This window comes from Hyposmocoma kahamanoa, unplaced genomic scaffold (assembly GCF_003589595.1).
Source record: "Hyposmocoma kahamanoa isolate Upper Pololo Valley unplaced genomic scaffold, ASM358959v1 79, whole genome shotgun sequence".
Classification (NCBI taxonomy): Eukaryota; Metazoa; Arthropoda; class Insecta; order Lepidoptera; family Cosmopterigidae; genus Hyposmocoma; species Hyposmocoma kahamanoa.
Window position 1 is genome coordinate 10,211,451 of NW_020653993.1, and position 20,611 is coordinate 10,232,061.

Sequence of the window (20,611 nt, forward strand, 5' to 3'; positions counted from 1 at the left end):
ATAAGGATCTGCCGTCCGATCCAGGCGAACAGTTTTCAAATGAAAATCAATCTCACGTGCAATAGAACTTTTCTCCACATCCTCATCATTTTGCATATTATCTGTAGCGACTTCTTCAAAACAGGTCCAGAAATTGTCATGTAGTGATTCTATCGTTTTATCATTTTTCAACAAAAACACCCCACCCCACCTCCGCACGCAGCATAATGAGATATCTTACGCCGAATATTCGACGCTTCGGCCGTTAGCGTGGTCGAATATTCGGTATTCGGCCAAATCACTATTCGTGGCATCTCTAATTTTAATTTCAATACTCAATATATTTATTGTCTTCATATGGTACATAAGGTCTTAAAATTAAAATAATGTTATACATATGAGCCCAGTCTCAGGGATAACAACAAGATAAGAGGCAGGCCGAGTCTTAGATTAGTCACTTCAATTGTTCACTATCAATATATCTATAATAAAAGTACGTCACTGAGAAAATTCCGATTAAATTGAATTACACTAATATGATTATATAATACAACATAATTGAAGATTTGTTCGTATTATGTATTAATTTAATTATTAAAATTTATTACAATATTATATTTTGTTATTAAAGTATTCACTTAAATTGTAGTAACATTTATTAATTAGTTATTAAAGAGTGAATACTTTTTCTCTTTCTTAACGACTGGCGGGAGACCTGGAGCTGTGTTATTGCAGCTGAGATTGTGGCAGAAGCAATGTATTGCGTGGTCTAAAAGTATGTCCTTGGGGCAGGTCGTCAAGATTGGTGTAGAAGTCAGGGTGCTGTTTTATAAATTAACAAATCTCGAGAATAGCGACACTAGTTACATTATTAACATAACATATTGACGGTGACTGTACACCCAATCAATCAGTAGGACCAATGCCCATAGAGTAAAATAACTTATTGCCCGTAGTCCTACTGGTAGAACCACGGGCAAAAAAAATTGCCCGTGGTTCTACCAGTAGGACTACGCAGTAGGACCACGGGCAATAAACGGAAACTAAAGTTAAGATTTTAAATTGTTTGAAATACGGTCTGCAGCTCGCAGTACTCTTTATATTAGCGAGAATTCGGATGCACTTCTTTTTAATTATAAATACTACTCGTGCATTCACACTATTACCCCAAAGGATATTCCGTGACTTAAGTTGGAATGAATACACTCATTATACGCGCATAATAAGCGGCCATTGCAGTCAGGTCAGTCAACTCGTAGAAAAAGTATTAAATGCAATAATTACATAATTAGGTCTTAAAAAATCTCGGTACACCCTTGTGACCTAAACACGATACTCGACACTAAGAACCCCCATTATACAACGATTGCATAAAATACTATTATTGTTCTTACGGATAAATTTTGGACAATAATTATGATCTTCAATTAGACAACTTGATTTTATAATAAACACTCATTATTTTACAATGACTGAATAAACCAGTATCATTATTGTCTACATCACCAAATAAGGGCGTGTAGTTATATCTAAAGGTGTTAAAAAAAAAATCAACAACATCCAGACTGTACATTTCTTTTGTTAGGGTCTGGCCCTAAGTCTATTTGTGGCAGGTTATTTACATCTCATCTTAATGCGTCGTCGTATCTGCGCTCACAGCGCATCTCTGATATCTTTGCAAACAATGAACTGAGGTTATGAAAGGAAAATGTTTTATAAAACTGCACTGTTTGTCCTTGGTATAATAATAAAGCCACGTATAAACGAAGAATAAAAGAATATCCGGTACTATCCATAAAAATCTGTGCAATAAGCGCCATTTAGTTAGGTCGGAAAAAGGTGTTCCACATACATGTATAGACATAGCTACAAAGAGCGACAAAGAGTTGTTAAAACCACCAATGATTACTTAATTATTTATTCGAATTTAAGATTTCCGGAAATGCTTTTATTCCATCGTAGGACAAACTACGAAACGAAGTTGGATTTTAAAGTAATTCTAATGGTGCCATGATAACTGACAGCCTTGTTGCCGTTCCATCAATGTGACTGTAACTATGCGGGGCGCAGTGAGGTATTTAAAACTAGGTAGGGGCGGAGAGTGCCATTCTCGTTGCTTTTTTATTCCCTGCTTTGGTAAAAGGTCAGTCAAGTTATCTACTGGATTTTCTTACATGACACCATTAGAATTACTTTAAAATCCAACTTCGACTTCCTGGGTCAGTAGTTTCGTCTTACGATACAGTAAAACCATTTCCGGAAATCTGGAATTCGAAAAAGTCATTAAATAATATTTGGTGGTTTTAACAGTTCTATGTCGCTCCTTTAGCTATATCTATACATGCATTTATAAATTTGTAACACCTTTTTCTGACCATTAGTTATCACTAGAAATTAGAGTAACTTTGATAAATTGCAGCTTGTCAATGTAAAACAAATTAGTTACTGTTCGTTCACCGAACCAATCATTCGGTGTACATTCAAACCATATTTATATTGCAAAAACGAGCGATTCATTCTGTGTACCGTCTAGGCTCTCGGGTTGCTCTTAGAGAAAAGTTTAAAGAGACTGGTATCATGACTGTGGCATCACAGTACATTTACTCAAATATTTTATATGCCCGTAAAAATATACATCATTTCAATAAGAAAGAAGGTATGGATAATATTACCCTTTAAAGGGCTAAGTCCAAACTCATGGTACCACGATTTCGTTTAACCAAGGTAAACAACTCTTTTATGGGGAACTGCATACGTTTTTACAATAAGATTCTGGGGCATATATTAAGTTCATCATTTTTACTATGTTTAAAAACTACATTAAAAATATTTTGATCAAAAAGTCATATTACAAAATTGAAAACTGTTAAGAGGAGATTGTTAGTTAAGAATGTATGGAAATACGACACGGCTCCAGAATCCACACAAATTTGATTCAAAGTGTATTCCATAGCATTTAAGTTTATTTTGAAAAGAGCAATCCCTATAGTTTCTTGCTCGTTCTTCTCAAGGAGGTCACCGTAGGGAACGAGCAGTAGCTTAAATGTGACGTTTTCAAGTGTAAATTTGTTTTACCTATGGAATAAATGATCTTTGACTTTGACTGTCATTCGTTCCCTCTCTCTTCGTTCTCTTCTTTTCACGACATATTGGCTTTGCACGTTTTTATAAAAATTAAATATATTAAATACGTTCTGAATTATTGTTTTTATTGAGAAACAGAACAGTTACAAAATAGCTATTTGGTAATCGTCGCGAAATTTGTTTTTTTTTATAATATCAAGTGACGGGACGAACAAGTCGTGCGCCTGATGGTAAGCGACACGCCTGTCCATAACAATTGCAGTGTCCTAAGAGCCTTAAATCGCAAAGATCTGAGGGGCACTTCCACTGCGCTCGTCACCCTGAGACATAAGTTGACAAGTCAAAACTGGAACACAGTAATGCTGACATTACCGCTTGGCGACAGAAATAGGTAAGGTGGCAGTATTTCCCTGGACGAACTCTTTCACAAGGAGATCTACTGGTACTAAATTGGTGTACCAATGGGTATTAAACACCCGGCTACGCTGTCTTGTATCGCGACATTGTCGCAGGACACTGCGACTGGCATCTAGCCCGGAAAGCTAGTAGAGGATAAGCTACATATCCTCCGGTCCCTCCAGCCGCTTAGGTTACTGGGAACTAGAGCTCCGCCACCAATAAGGAGAGTTGATAGTGGACTCAGAGTTAACGGTGGCAACCGCTAAGTGTGCAATTCGCAACGGGTAGTGAGCGTGCCTACAGCTCCGGTACCTATCAGGAAAATAGGGTGGATACTGTACGTGCATCCGGGGCGGCTGACCCGAGGCACTAGCCTCTCGAAAAACCGGATGAAGTCAAGTGAAAGAGGTCTGTGATAACCCTGAACACTGACTGATCTGGGGTCAGAACATGAACTTGTAAGGTATCTGTGCGCGCACCGGTGATAGTGGCCCTTCCCGCATAACCAAGATGTTGATAGGGAGGGACTATAAACAAAACTTATATAGAATGATATGGGACTGTCTTGTATCGCGATTAGAGCTCTTGACTTATTGGTTCATGGTGATAACAACGGGGGCTGAGTACTTCCCTAGACGAACTCTTTCACAAATAGCTTTATTGCTACGAACTGTATAAAGAATCGGATCCCAGTTCACTGCTGGTGTTTTATTAGATAAGCGGTCTCAAGTAGGTTACTTCCTGGCTATCTATCTCCGAGTACAGATTTGAACTATGCAAATTGGATGCACGGATGAACTCTAGGTTATTGGAATAAAGTTGCTATTGCCAGTTGCACTTTACGGCGAAGTAGAACTTTGTCCTTTATTTCCCGTTCACAAATGTGTCGCTTAACTTCAAAGTAAATCCGTACTACATAATTTCGAGTTATCCAACAATAATCTATTCCCAACAAAATTCATAATTTCAAATGACAACGAAAATTCTAGCATAGAAATGTGTCATAATTAGTCGAAAGCTATGTAGATATACCCCCGGTAATCTCTAAAACGTGTTTTTAACACAGTGAAATTTAACCGTTGTGGAAAAAATAGATGTAGAGTTATTCAAAATTGATAAAATGTAATTGAACATAGCAAGATTTGATAAAAAAAACTCTCCGTACTACTTACAGTCCAGGTTGTCACAATAACGATTTTTACTAGCATATCGAAATAAATTAAAAATAGTATAGAATCAAATTGTTTTATTGTTACAAAATAATATATCAAAATGAAAAAAAAAAACAAGGATACCTAAACAAAATTTAATACCTCCTCGGGATCATCCTCAACGTCAGATGCTACCAAAAGTATTACGTTTTCACTATTGAGTACTTTATGACCAATGACCAATTTTCACCGAAATGATTTCGAGCAGCTTATATTTGCTTCCTTTCTTGCGAACACTGGCTCGGCGCTGTCATGCATGACGTAACACCCTGTCCACTCTCGGCAATGGCTCTCGTGATACTGACTAGATGTAACCACGCATAGACACACGAGACAGCGTGTAGGTATGTCAAGTTGAACACACTACAGAGCAACTTACGGACATCAACCAATTGGTCTTCAAAGCGTCTTGTATTGGAACATCAATAGGGAGCACATTTGGATTTAAAGTTATACATAATTACCTTAAAATATCATTTTATTTTGTCACTGCTATGAAGTAGAGAAATAATTCACTCACATATGTAACATAAATTATTAATAATCAACCATCACAATCAACGTTACGTACAACCCTAACAACAACCACTTGAATATCAATTCAATAAAAATTTAATTAATACAGTGAATAGCGACATCTCTCGCCAGGACTGGTAGCTGTAAAGGTGATAAATCTGTCATAGATTTCTCATAGATGGCGCTACGACTAAAAAGTCGTTGAAAGACCAAGTACAAAGACATGACGCAAGCACATAGAAAAATTCGTGAGGTCCGTTGGTTCATTCCGTGTCTTAATTGGTATAGCGTCTGGCACGGTATGCAAGAAGACGTCGTTTCGAATCCGACCGGATCGAAGGAATTTTTTCTGAGTGTTTTTTCTGAGTGTTCGATCTTTGTATTAATAATTATAACAACCACTTGTCATAACCTAAATAAAAATAACAAAGGTGTCCGTTACTTACAGTTTTTTTGCTTTTTCCTGCTTCTGTTTTATTTTTATATTTGGTCGCTTTCGGGCTTTACATGGGGATTTCATTTTACCTAATTTCTCCATTATTTGGCGAAGAAACTAAACGAATAGTCCGATAGCCATGTTGAATAAACGGAACTCCCTTATTGGTTCAAGTTGATTTGCCTAGTTAGACGAAAACAACTTAACGGATCTATTCTCGTTTGATAAAATTACAAAATTTTATTCGTATTTTTCTTACAATAAGAGTTATTAATTCATCCTTGTTTGTTAAATTAGGTAAAAAGTATGTTTCTTAAGCAATCAGGTCTTGCCAAAATGTCAAATACTTCATATGATGGATTAACCTCCGTTTGAGGTTAGGCAAAACAAATAGTACCTACAGTGTGATTGGTTGAATTTATTATTAAATCTATAATTATTAGTATAACTATATATAATTTATATTAAATATTATATATATAATATATAACTTATTATTAAATCTAAAATTGGATTTATTATTAGCATGGACCAATAACTCACTTGAGTTATTGGTCCATGTTATTAGTAAAAAATAGTCTGAAATATCAAAAATTCTACCCAAGAAAGAAGAAAAAAAAGGATATAAAAAATTATTAAAGTTATAGCCAAGAATTTTTTAAGGTTTTAACGGAAAATAATAAATAGGTAGATAACTCGAGTTCATTTTTATTTTATCACGACTTTACAGTAATTTTAGATGTTGCCAACTTATTTTAGTTTTCAATATATTTGCTGGACCACACGCACACACATGCATTCACACACACTTGTAAATACACAAGCACTCATGCTCATACATACACTCACACGCATACGAACACACACAAATACGCACACACACACACACACTTTATTATTTTTTCCTTACTGTTGTGTATGCACATAATTGTGCCACACACTTACCTACGGCAAAACTTTTGGGATTTGGAATAATATGATTAACTTGAATTAAGTTTAATAATACAATACAGTTATGGTACAGTGGTTTTGTTATTCATTTAAACTACTGAGCCTACTCAGGTCAGTGTTGGGCGTCAATAATTAAATTTCAATCAGAAATTCAATCAGATTAAAAAATCAATTCAATTGAAATCAATTGCAACGTCGCAATTAAGGTACCGAGAACCGCAACTAACAATTAATCAATGGCAGTATTTCCCTGGACGAACTACTAGCTACTAGATCTTATCTACATTGTAGTATTTATGTTTAATCCATTATCTTAAAATTATTATTATGCAGTTTTAAGCTCATGGCCTTTTATCCAATCATTGGAAAAAACTCAATCATTGGAAAAAAATCATATCCTCTCTAACTGAAACTTTTAAACGCCATCTATTTTTACGTGTCCAATATAAAAATGAAAAAGATTTTGTAGATGATTTGATTTTTTCACGGATTTATATATTTCAAACCTGATCGCGCACTTCGATATACCGAATAAATTTATTTATTTTATAAATTTTTATTATTATAAATGCCAGCATACACCGGGAGATAATTCCAATGTGAGTTTCTACCTGGGTATTGGTTATCGTATTTTGATAACCAATTTGGGAAGTCATTTGTGGCTGTGGTTTCGGAGCTTGCGAGTTACACATTTTGATGCGCACAACAAACAAACAGCTTGACTTATCGAAGAGAAAAACAAAAGGAAACGCCTTAGCATTTAAAAGAGTAATGTTTACATTATGTGAATTGCTAAAATTATTTATCTAGGCGTTTGTGTAGGTTTGTACTTGGAAATTCAAACAATGATGAGCTTATAGACATATTATTTTGTACAAGACAGCGCTTCAAACCATTGTGTGGATTTTATGTGAAATAGATTAGAAGAAACCAGCTGTCACTCCTTTCCCTGAGAGGTTGAAAACTTCATGCATACAAAGCTCACGCCCTAGTCCCACAGGAGGGGTAGGCAGAGACCACAAAAAAAACCTGGGTTAGAAATTATTACGAAATTATTTTCTTTCATAACTAAATACCTTGATAGTTGTCCAAGCTGATTCATAATGTTACGTCTTAATTTTTTTATTAAAAATGATAAATTGTGAGAAAACTAAATTTATATTTGAAGAAAAACCTTTGAGATAACGATTTGGTCACAAGTCTAAGACACGGGGACTTTCAGCGATGCTAACTCGCGTTCGTGAAACGCGCGATTGCATCGCTACACTTGCGATTTATAGGCGATTACACCGATGCAAACGCGCGACTGCATCGACACAAACGCGCGACTAAAATTCGCCATATATAATCACCTTAACAGCTGAAGAGTATTCCTATATTTTAGTATTATTCTATATTAATTACGTATAACGACGTTCTGATTCCGACATTGTACGTGTTTTCAAGAAAACCATCTCTGCAAGTACAGAAGGTCACTGCGTGCGTAGTGTAACCGAATATTCACTTTATATCTCAACGATTAGTTAATTTTTTTATTGCAGTAGCGAAATGATAAACAAGTAAATTATAACATCGAGTATAATACATTGAAATGAAATACGTTAACAATACAATCACCAATTTCCGTTAAAACCCGAATGATTCCGAATCTTGGACTACAGATAGTGGTACCGCGCGCTTGCATCGTGTTTACATCGCTGCTATGAGAGAATGACTTATGGTTGTTGAAGAAGCGTTTGCTATAATGTCTAGTAATGTAAATGAATAAATAAATAAATAACACTGACCTTTTGTTGTTCCGATAAATTTTATAAACGTCAAGAATATTTATGACAATATTTATGATCTATCTTTAGTTGAAAGGGCACTTGCGACAAGTACTCAAAACCGAGAAAATAATGTTTAAAAAAATGAAATAAAAAATATCTACCTTTCTCTTGCAAAAAAAAATCACATGCGTTTTTTCAAGTAACGGAGGCGTTTCAAGTCAGGGAAGAAGAAAAAACGATGGAGGTGCCTTCTTAAGCCTCGTTTACAACCAGAACTGATGTCACCAAAACTCACACATTCTTAATTTGAACCCATTTTGAAACATTACAAATTCTGGATTGTTAATATAATTTAAACTTTACACTGTTGGCATATCGTTGAAAGTTCAATACCATCAATACCTAGTATTGCAAGATAAGATTGTGCCAAAGGGTATGGATAAAATAAAAAAATATTAGCACATTCATATGTTTATTATCTACGAACTTTGTTTCTGCAATTGTAACATTTAATTGACAAAATATGGCCATGGTCTAATTTTCTAGATCACGTCTACAAAATTTCATTGAGTTTTATTTATTTAGTATCCAAAATAAGATGAAATACAAACTTATTCGTGTAGAGCACGTTCGCTAAGCCGTTATTTTACTATATTAATTAGGATTTTTATTTAAAAGGTTTTCATAATTTTTTTAACACTAACACATATTTTTTCAATATTATATCATTCTTTGACAGGTAATTTCCTGTACCTCCCAGTGGACCCAACAATGGAGAACATGGTGGTTAAATCGCCGCCTTTCCACGGCCTTTGGGAGTTCTGCAAGGTGCGTTTTCAAAGCCTCTGTTTTATAAAGTTTGTACGTTTGCAGTATCCTTTAGATTCCTTGCTACTCATAGATGGTTCACGTGTTGTAATAATTTAAAATAATTTTGTAAACAATTATTAATTTTAGTTGATAATAATCATTGTGACGAATTTCCATTCAAATTATATCCATCTCTTTTTAGTTCGAGGCGAAACTGCATCAGAGCAGGATGCAAAATGCCAGCATAAAGCTAGTGTCGGAAGCCACAGGCTCCGAGGTGCAGTGGATACTTATGGAGACTACGGGCAATAATAATGAGAGGTAAGGATTTTAAATTACAGACTTTGAATTAAGTTGAAGGCGTGTGTTTTTAGGAAAGTTTGGTTTTCTTAGAAGCATTATAGAAGGGAACTCGAAGGCAAGAAACGGAAGGGAAGTTAATGTCGTGTTGTATTAGGAAATCAAGCAGAAGTGGTTGGCGTTTACTCCATCAGCAAAAGTCTAACTCTTAAATAACAAGAAGAAAGTATTTACACATCCTAAGCAACAATTTTGCAATAATTTCCTTACATAAACATATTTGCCGTTCGAGAAGTTATTGTATAGTTAGCTTTATTCCTGCAGACAATCTTACTTGAAAGTCAACCGTGAAATGTTAACTATGTCAACAATTCGAAAACCATTCCCGACCTTCAGAAATTGGAATATAGTTTCTGGGTTTCAAAATGTTTGCCATTGCGATTTTTTATAACGATATTACTAGATTCGATACGGTAGCTACAGGAATTCCCGAGAATGTGCGAGAGCTCTCCGGGAGACACGCGATGGTTACTTATGGTTCGCGCCTTTAAACGGTTAGGCCCCTAACAGTGTCGCATAAAAGCACTACGGGATAAATTACAATGGGTTGCGTTTCTCTGTATATTAGCTGCATAGTTTTACTGATATTGTTAATCACATACCACACGAGGTCTTTGTAGTAGATTTGCTACTTTCCGAGTTTAGTGCACCTACACAAGCACTCTTTGCTGGGCGGTTTCATAAGATTACTGTCTTTCTTGCAAAATTTAGCTACGTCTTCATATAATCCAATTTCGTCCTCAGATGGTACCCAATGGCGTTCACAATCGGCAAGATTCAGCAAGAAGTGCGCATAATCATTGAGATAACCCGACCGAACTACGTCAGCCTGTCCCAGCCATTGCCTCATATTGCTATCGATAACATTCGCATGGTGGAATGCTTACCTGAACCACCCGTCAGCAACGGCACGTGTCATACTGGACAGTTGAAGTGTAATATAAAAAATGTGAGTTGGTCTAACTAATCCTTTTTTTATTGTAATATTGAGGCCGCACCTCTGGCGTCACAATTCGTGCTGAAGCTTCGTAAGCTTTGCTCGCTAAAAAGTTACTGGTGGCCATTTGGCGACTTCTTGATTTTTAAACTAATTATAGTGTTATAACAAGATGGCCGCAATACAATTTCCAGACGTATTGACAACGAACGACGGCTTGCTTTACTTCTACATGCCTTTTCACATACACATTCCTTTTTAATGGTGGACATATTTTGGACCCCATATGGTGGACTCAAGAGCTAAAATTGTGTGTTTAGACAGAGTGATCGCTCTGAGAACAACAGTAGAAATTAATAATGCTAGTCTGACCACGCAGCACGATGTTAAGCGCGCTAAAGCATTGATGTTCCGCCACTCGAGCAATAACTTATACGCAGCTTGAATACGATAGCCGATAATGGTTCATTATACTTGCTTGGATCATTATGCCGAGCTTCATTATAAAATCTGCATTCTGTTCGATATTTCTGACGTTCAAAAGATGCAACTGTACTGCCTCCTGAAACCGAATTTTTCTGTTATGCTGATAAGACCACAAAAAAGGGAGAACTTCGATACAAAACTAGATTGTAGTGGATTAAAATGTTTCAGACACCATCATGCATAAAATTGATGCAAGTCTGCGACTTGGCGAAGGATTGTGACGATGGCATTGACGAACAAAGGAATTGCGGTGTGTATTTATGAATAAATAATAAATCACTTTCAATTTAAAATTATGTATCTAATGCTTATCAATTTTACAGATAAAATGCCCTTTGGCTCCTATTGCAACTTTGAACAAGACAACTGCGGTTTTGAGGATGTGCCTCAGTAAGCCAATTTCAATATTATCCCATCTCTTTCATTCTGTCGCAGATCAAAGTACTTATCTATCTCTATTCCACAGACCGATACTAAAATGGACACGTCACAGTGGCCCAACACCAACAGACAAAACTGGCCCGAATTTCGACCACACGTGTGGCCCTCCAGTCTACTACCCAACTCCTACCTTGGCTCTACCACCTTTATTTCCGACAAGAATGAATTACACTCTATCTCAATGTGTGGGATATTATTTCTTTGTCAATATGAACGTTACCGGTCCTAACAAAGAGAAGGCGGATTTTGCATCAACAGCGGTAATGAAAACTGTAGTTTTTAACCCACCGCCCAAAGTACATGGGAATATGAGTTCGACTTACTATAACTGTTGCATGGTGAGTGTTATTTCATAATTTTTTTTTATTATCATTGTTTAATGACGTTTTCTAATTCTTTAATATTTACATTGTTTGCAAATCAAACGAAAATTTTTGCGTTATGCATGATATGGTATGAAAATAAAAACACTGCTTTGAGATCAACCCATCCGTTTGAGAGCTAAGATTTAACAGATTTACATACAGACGCATAGAAAACGGCTACCAACTTATTACCACCCACTTTTTGAGTCAGTGATGAACCAAAACTCCGAGCTATTTGGAAGACTCTCCTTTTCCAAGTCTTGTAAAAACTATATTTTTACGTCGTTCCTATATATAACCTTATATACCCATTTTTCTTCTCAAATATGACACATATAATACTGAAGCTTAGCAGGAGCTTTATTATACGATACTAGGTTCCACCGCGGACGGCACTCGTTTAAGTTAAATTCTAAATTAAATATAAACCTGATTCAAACTCGTATACTTTCTGAACAGATCCGATTTTACTACCAACAAAATGGACGCAATTATGGCTCTTTGAGCGTGGATCTCGTCGAGTTAACTCCTCGAGGTAACATCACGACGTCACTTTGGTTCTCCACAAAGGACAAGGGAGAAAATTGGTACAGAGCCTCCATATTCCTTCCCAACGTCACACGAAGGTAAGTGTTCATATAAGAACAGGCTTTAAATAGGCCCCTATGCTACTTCTTTCGGTTTTTAACTGCTTATGTGAATTAAAAAAATGATAGTTTTACTTTTTGTCAAATATAATTAATAGGTATAATTTCCTTTGTTAAACAGAACCTATTTAGTACCTATTTTAGTTATATTTAGTTAACCAATTTCTAAAATTTCCTTTGTAAGTGTTAGCTATCTTGTCGAAGGCATTCCTTAATACACAATGTTGAGAGTACAGCAGACAATTAAGTTAGCACGAAAAAGGACGAAAAAAAATAAATCAGAGGAAACAGAAAACAGTATTTGTTTCTACTCCGAAAGCGTAATTGATCTTAGGCGGTATTGTTCTTTGAATGAACAGAAGCTATAAATACATAAGCTCTTTGTAAATAAACAAACGCTATGTACTCAAACTTTCGATTTAGTGTTATGTAGATGTACGTTCTGAAATAAACATTAATTTTATTTATAGACTGTTTGGAACTAAATACTTTTGTTTTTATGTCGACTACGCTAAGATCAAAATAGCAATGTCTGTGCGCAAAACCACAACATGTAATAATGGATAAATGAGCCTAAGAAATCAATAAAGCGAATATAAAAGATAATTTTTGTGTGATCAGGTGCTTCTAACCATTAAATACCTACATAAATTATTTTTTTAACATATAAACTTACTGAAAAATAAAATTCCTATGATAATTGAATATGGCGCACATGATTTTTCCAATTCTGCTAAATATGATGCCACAACTTATTGCTTTTGATCATTTTAATGGAACCTTTACTATATTCCAAAGAACTAAATTACTTATGTAGCAGACTGAATCGTGTGGAACATAAATAACATAAAAGATCATCATGGAGTTAATAATGTGAGCAAAGTAGTATTGCTTAATAGTACTTCAATTGCTAATAACAACATAAATATGATGTTAAACCTCGCTACCACTACGTAGTTCAAAAATATCATGTCAACTATTATATAATAAATCCATAAAATCTGTTACAGATACTATTTAGAGTTCAAGACTCGTATGGGCATGCGCATCTACTCAGACTCGGCCATTGACGACTTCTCGATGGCTCCGGAATGTTTCGGTCTTAATATAGATCCCGACGAGTTGGGAGACTACAATTATTACGACCCTGTCTTCGAGGAAAAGACTACACCTCATAGTGCTTTCGCTGATAAAATATGTGAGTTTTAAAAGTGTTATAATGATCGTACAGTAAGTTTAGATACCATAGTCAAAGATAATATACTCGGACACCTTTCACCAGTTTATTTTTCAATTTTATTGAAATGCATTTTATATTATTTTTTCTAATTTGATATCGTTAAAGCAAAATCAAAATTTTTGCCAAAAATATTTTTATGAAAACGAATCATTTCGGGTGGTAGTAAATAGCTAAAAAGACTTGACGTAATGAGCCCCAGCCCATCTCAAAACGTTTCGAATCACATTCAGAGGTATCAAAAATTTTAAACTATTATGCTCTGCAGTGGGACAGTATAGGCTCATAATAATAATAATAATAATAGTAATAGTAATAATAATAATAATGTGGGATGTGGCCTCCACTGAAATAATCCCAATTGTTTTGTCCGCAAATGGGTTAATTCCAGTCAGCCTTTCTAACAGCTTGAGGCGGTTGGATTTCTGTGGCGTGTCGCTTCCAGCACAAATGCAGAAGGCGGTCCTGCTCGATACGGCACGTATTGTTCGCCGTTTCTTGGACCTGAGTCCCTGACCCCGGCCGACTGTCCCATTGCCGGGAAATACCGCCTCTCCCATTTAAAAATTCAAAATTAATCTTTTAGGCCTTGGGAGAGGCGAGAGTTTAAAATAAATACAATAATAATAATAATGAAAAGAATTATAGATGAGATATGTTTACCTTTATCATAAATACTAATTATTCATTAATTATTCGTGCAATATTACTTACCTATTTGGTAGATGGGTAGAAGCATCCCCGAAATAATCGTCCAATATAAATTTCTAGGATAGAAACTATCTATCCTGAAAATATTATCTTGAAAGTACCATGAAAAAACTTTAACCCCTTTTTCAGTCTACCGTTTCTCGACATGCGGAGCCACAGGCCGCTTCGGTCCGAACCAGACTATGTGCGACATTGCATACAACAACACTCCCGTGTCTGTCACTGTACTCGAAAAACCGCCTTATCAAGGGCTCCAAATGTGGGAGGTACCAGCTGAAGGACTGTACACGTAAGTATTGGTGATGTTCTATGAAGATTCTAGGTCCCACGTAGGCTCCTTGTGGTACTCCTTTACTCAAATACAGAATTCCTATGTGTGATTCTTGTGGAACGCCTATTTGCCGTGTAGAATTATAATAGGTACTGCCCTATTATAATTCTACACGGCAAATAGGCGTTCCGCATAAAACCGGTGCACTGCTATTGCTATGTTCTAAACTTCACTTACCAACGGTTTTTATCGATTTCCAATGAAATCTGGTCTGGTCCAATGGATAGTTCCTAAAGGTAATTTTTCATGCAGGATCATAGCAACGGGTGCTTCTGGAGGACTTGGATCAGCGTGGGCCGGCGTGTCCCACGGCGCACAGGCTCGGGCACTGTTTGAACTGCACAAGAGCGAGGTCATCTATATGCTCGTCGGACAACAGGGACAGAACGCTTGTAAGAAGGTCAGTTATCGGCTCATTTTAATAAATCTTCTCTTGTTGGTATAACTCTTCAAGCACTTGCAATATTGTGTCCTTTTAAAAAAATTAATAACAATCACAATGTGTATCCATTTTCAATGACTAATTGAAAAGAAACTCGATCAAAATATTGTATGAATACTGCAGGATAGTAGTCTCCGAACAATCTTAGCTATACCAAAGTTTTCTAGAAACAACTCTAATTACTTTGATCACCAAATTTCTTAGTATAGGGTACAAATGTGCAACTTTTCCACAGACGTTATCAGCGCAAGAAAGTCAAGAATGCTCTCGTAAGGCATCTAACGAGTCGGTTCAGCTATACACGAGCAAAACTCACGAAGTTCGCAACACGCACGTCTCTGACGGAGGTGGAGGTGGCGGAGGCGGAACCTATGTCTTCTTGGTACGTCAATGTGTTGCAATAATCTAACAAAAGGCCAAGTTTCCCAATACAAATTTTGACCAATAATCAATAGACTTCCCAATGTCAAATAATTCCTAACTGTCGTTTTTGATAACTTTCTGTTTATTATTTTAATATAGGTGAAAGATATATTTTAAAACTATCGCTAAGAAATTTGAGAACGCCTATCTTAATTGTGTTAGTTTTCAAAGTTTTTTTTCCTTGCAGCTGGATAAAGAAGGTCAAGCAATTTCCCTACTAGTTGCTGGGGGTGGCGGTGGAATCTCAGTGGGTATTTTTCGTGATGACGGGTCGCAACACGGTCGCGCTCTCACCAATGCTACACCTGAATCGGGATGGATGTACGGAGAACCAGGTCGCACATCGGGTGAGTCTATTTGATTTTATCTGTCAGCTTGACGCGTATCAGCTCCACATGCATATCAAAGATTTTCTCAGAAACTTGGACAGGGGTATTCAGAGTTGGGATGTGTTCAAGCATAAAGGTACAGGTCTGATAGGCTTCAGTAATTGAAGTGATTAAATTTTATGCATAATATTTCTTTATCGTAGGTGCGGGAGGCGGATGGCTATCCCGTCCCGGACCAATAACTCCCGGGTTTGAGATAGTCCGTGGCAACGCTGTGAAGGAAGGTGGCGAGGGAGGAAAAGCGTGTGTAGGAGGAGCAGATGGGGGATTTGGAGGAGGAGGTGGGGGATGTTTGAGAGGCGGAGGCGGAGGCGGTTGGCTTGGTAAGTTCCCACAATTACGTCCACAATTTACAAATGTGGGCAGAATGTCATTTGTTGTTAATGAAGATGATATAAAAGAGTCCGTTGGTCTGCAACAACCAGCTATTGCTTTTGATTTGATTGTTTTGTGTTTAGTTACTTAGTATCCAAAACAAGATTAAACTTCGTTATTATGGTTGACTTTCGCAAGACTATCCGCTTCGTGATGTTCAATAAAAACTCCTAATACAGGTGGTAACACAAACGAAGGAGAAGGCAACCATGGTGGCGGCGGATGGTCGTACATCGACAGCACGCGCGCCGTTCGCGATTTCAGCGAAGTCACTGTAGCGCAACGAACCGGGCCTGGTGAAGTCGTCATCATGCCCGCTATACATGTAAGCAAATCAGCAATACATTGTCTGCATGTATGGATTCTTTCTAACTTAACCCAATGCGGTTTCTTCGTACAGCTTTGTAAGCTTTGATGTGGCGTAAACAAGTTACAAGCCGTGGCAGCATAATGGATTTATTTATCACCTCTCAGCAGAGGCCGAGAATTCGAATCCGTGCTTGCACCGTTTGCACAGTTTTCGCATTTGGTGTCCGAACTTTTATTTGAAATTTATCATGAGCGTTTCGGTGAACAAAAACATCGTGATGAAACCTAGTGAAAGATGGTTCTCTAAGCTCGAAAAACGTATGAAGTTCCCAACCCGCATTGGCGTTTTGGACTATGGCCTAAACCCTCGTCTGAGAGGAGAACCAGCTGTGGGACGTATCAATTGAGTTGATGATGATGATGTAGTAGTACTATTTTAATAATCTTTCGATACCAACCTTACAATGATGATCGCTTTTTGTATCAGGACTGTGGCTGCGACTACCGCTGCGTGGCACTTAATGAGTACAGAAGCGACGTACGTTGTTACTGTCCAGCTTCATGGAGCACCGATCCACATGACCCCACCAAGTGTGTCTGTAAGTATTCAAAATAGTACTTATTTATATGTATTTTCTAACCTATAATCGTTAAAAGTGACCAGGCGATTATTCCGTAAATATAAGAGATATCTGTCGTTACATCAGGGTATTTCTAATATCGAGGTGCTATAACTATGACAGATTCGCACCTGGGATTATTCAGATATCTTATTCTTCTCGTCCTTGTCCCACGCTAGATGGTGTCGGTAGAACATGTATTTCTCTGCCACTCTCCTATATCAGCCGTTATTTCCATACTCACACCTTTCCTATCCATGTCATAGTCCACAAAATACATTCATCTTTTCTTTCTTCCGCACGACATGTCCGTACCACGCTAAATTATAACTCCTCATCTTTTCAATGGCGCCACTTTCTAACTTCCCCTGATGTACTCATTCCTTATCTTATCTTTTCTCGTCATTCCATACATCCATCTCAACATTCGCTTCCCCGCTGCATACACAGTTCGTTCATCCTCCCTTTTCATCGCCCAATATATAATATAACGACATGTAATTCTTAATATATAGTGTCAGATGAAGGTTGAGAGAGATTCAACTCTATCAATAATTCTATTCTAACACATCTTCAATTCTAACGGGGATTTTTCTCCTTAGAAGTCTCCATAACCACCCCTTACAGCTTGCTCGTACTACCGTTTTGTTTCTTAGAACTTGGAGTGAATGGAGTGCAGTTCTGCTCTTCCACGAGTTCTAGTTTTATGCTCACCTCCGATTGCTCCATTGGAACAATGGCAGCTTCCTTCTACAAGTTCTATTCTACTATGTACTAAGTTACACAAGTACAAGTACACTTCTCATAATGATATTAATTGGACTTACATGATTCTAACGTCACTTCTCCGAGTTCTTCACTTTTCTCACCTTGAAAAACACCCGCTTTCCCGCCAGTCACGTGCGAGCTCAAAATCCCGGCTTCTCTCCCGATTTCATCGAAACTTGCGTTTGTCGCGACATTATCAGGAACCTTTAAACTGATAAAGTACGTTACCTAATGAGTTGTACGATACACGAACGTACATTTCGTAGGATAAGCACATTGTGCCATTGACCGGTTATTAGGTCCATATAACAGAAATGCATAAATTACGAAATGCACTTTAGTTCTAAAACTCACTCGCAAGCCATCCCACATTCCATCTATCAGTTATCATTTTAGCAGTTCTTTTAGCAATAAACTTTCACATTCTATCAAACTCTTACCATTGAAAGTTGAACAAACCGTACATCTTTATGGTCCTTCGAGCCGGATCCTCGCGTGTGTAATTTTCGTGATATTTTAACGCGAATTCGACGCAAGAGGTACAATATCAGTGCAACGTCGAAGTTACGTCTACTTTACACATCATCATCATCGTCATCAGCTATCCGCATTATCAGCATCAGTACATCAGAATCAGTATATCAGTTAGGCTTTGTGTGTTTTTGGAGATCTTTGTTTGGTAGCGAATCGGTTTTCCGGCCTCCCACCAGCGGGTCTCATCGGGAAATTGAGAAGGCGCACATACCTACAAGGGTTCCATAAACACCTAGCTAAATCAACAATATCTATCTGCATTTCTATCAGATAAAATCTATCATGTTGAGTTTTATAGAAAAGCAAGCTCTGCGTATGCAGAATATTGAAAGAATTTTCATCAATGTTAAAAGGGATGGGCCAGAACGGAAGGCTTATTCAAATGTTAACAGAAGAATCAGCATGCTCTCTATGTATTGGATTGAATTTGAGAGCATCATATGCAACTGATCGATTATCAAGATATCGGTCTCGCGTACTTCCGCCAAAATTGGTATGAAGCTACGAAAACTTTCAGTAATGTATTCTCAAAATATCTACATCGTTATTCCTTATATACTGAAGATCCAACATCCCACTCGAAACCCGCAACGCCTCAATTGGAAATGTTATCCAATTTACACGGATTTCTAAACACTAGAAATTAGTGAAAACCCAGCAAGCATAATTTCGTCACCGGGGAAATCGGACACCGGGGCTAGCACTGCGTCGCCCGCTCATCCAGCACCTCCTGAAGTACATGTACAACCACCCACACCGCAGGTACGATACTCCGAGCCAGAGCCGCCTGTAACTACAGGAACGCATCGTAGTACGCCTAGCAATCTAGAAGAAATGCTCCGCAAACAGAAAAGCAACTTCAAGGCTTTCTCTCATACCATTACCAATATTAACTTTGATTCCTTATCAGAAAAATGGGAATTATTATTAGTATCTTCAACAAGGTGCTTAAACAGCTTTCCGCATCCCTCATCTGTCTTCTGACTGCAATTTTTAACGCCGCTCTGACCAACTGCATTTTTCCTCAAAAGTGGAAAGATGCGGTGGTCATCGGTATTCACAAGCCCGGGAAACCACCATGGGCAAACTCTATGAGCGCATCCTCTACGCCCGCCTCAGAGGCTACGTCATGTCCCACAATCTATTCCCCAACGAACAGTTTGGTTTTAGAGCTAGGCATTCATTGCGTCCAGCATGTGCACCGGATAGTGCAACATATCTCCGAAGGTTTCGATCCACTTCATGCCCACCGGCGCCCTCTTCTTCGATGTGGCAAAAGCTTTCGACAAAGTCTGGTACAACGGCTTACTTTACAAGCTGTACAATCTCGGCGTGCCTGATCGTCTCGTGCACATCGACCGAGTTCTGAGTTGAGGGCGCACTCTCCTCCCCTCACTCTGTAAGAGCTGGAGTCCCGCAAGGCTCTGTCCTCTCGCCCCTCCTATTCTCCTTGTACACTAGCGATATCTCGAAGTATCAGGCAGTAAATCTCGCCCTCTTTGCCGATGACACTGCGCTCTATTATTCGGCGCGCATCTCCAAGTTAGTTTCCGCGGCTCTCCAATCTGCCACCACACGCCTAGGCGAGTGGTTTCGCAGATGGAGAATCGAAGTCAATCCCGACAAAAGCGCGACGGTATTCTTCACGCGAAGTAACCTATCCAGTCGTAGGGTACAAAACCTCACCCCGATCTCGCTCTTTGACCGCCTAATCCCTTGGGTGAACACGGTCAAATACTTAGGAGTTACGCTCGATAGGAAGCTGTCATTCAAAGCACACGTGAAAACCGTCCTCGATCGCGCCCACTTTGTTATGAGCCGGCTCCACCCCCTTCTCAACAAGCATAGCAAACTCTCCCTTCGCAATAAGGTGAGATTGTACACGATCTGCATCCGCCCAAACATGACGTACACCAGTGACACCAGTGCATTTGCTCAGGCAAATTTCGCTCTTATACACCGCCTGCAAGGCTCTCCAAATAGATTCATGCGCAACGCGACTGGTGCCCCGTGGTACCTGCGCAACGCTAACCTCCACATAGATCTACGGCTCCCCACAATAGCCCGATTCATGAAACAGG

At 38.0% G+C, this 20,611-nt stretch overlaps 1 protein-coding gene across 1 annotated transcript in view; it reads left to right on the plus strand.

The window, feature by feature from the left end:
• The window catches only part of LOC113233552 (ALK tyrosine kinase receptor), a 76,896-nt gene that overhangs the window by 12,424 nt on the left and 43,861 nt on the right, over positions 1-20,611 (plus strand). Inside the window, exons 2-16 of the mRNA XM_026468673.1 lie at positions 9,085-9,173; positions 9,358-9,476; positions 10,260-10,464; positions 11,107-11,188; positions 11,262-11,328; positions 11,405-11,717; positions 12,204-12,370; positions 13,402-13,589; positions 14,469-14,628; positions 14,923-15,070; positions 15,348-15,494; positions 15,723-15,882; positions 16,068-16,247; positions 16,479-16,624; positions 17,096-17,207. Of these exons, the coding sequence (XP_026324458.1) occupies positions 9,117-9,173; positions 9,358-9,476; positions 10,260-10,464; positions 11,107-11,188; positions 11,262-11,328; positions 11,405-11,717; positions 12,204-12,370; positions 13,402-13,589; positions 14,469-14,628; positions 14,923-15,070; positions 15,348-15,494; positions 15,723-15,882; positions 16,068-16,247; positions 16,479-16,624; positions 17,096-17,207 (2,251 nt within the window). The 5' untranslated portion in view covers positions 9,085-9,116. The remainder of the gene's footprint in view (positions 1-9,084; positions 9,174-9,357; positions 9,477-10,259; positions 10,465-11,106; positions 11,189-11,261; positions 11,329-11,404; positions 11,718-12,203; positions 12,371-13,401; positions 13,590-14,468; positions 14,629-14,922; positions 15,071-15,347; positions 15,495-15,722; positions 15,883-16,067; positions 16,248-16,478; positions 16,625-17,095; positions 17,208-20,611) is intronic.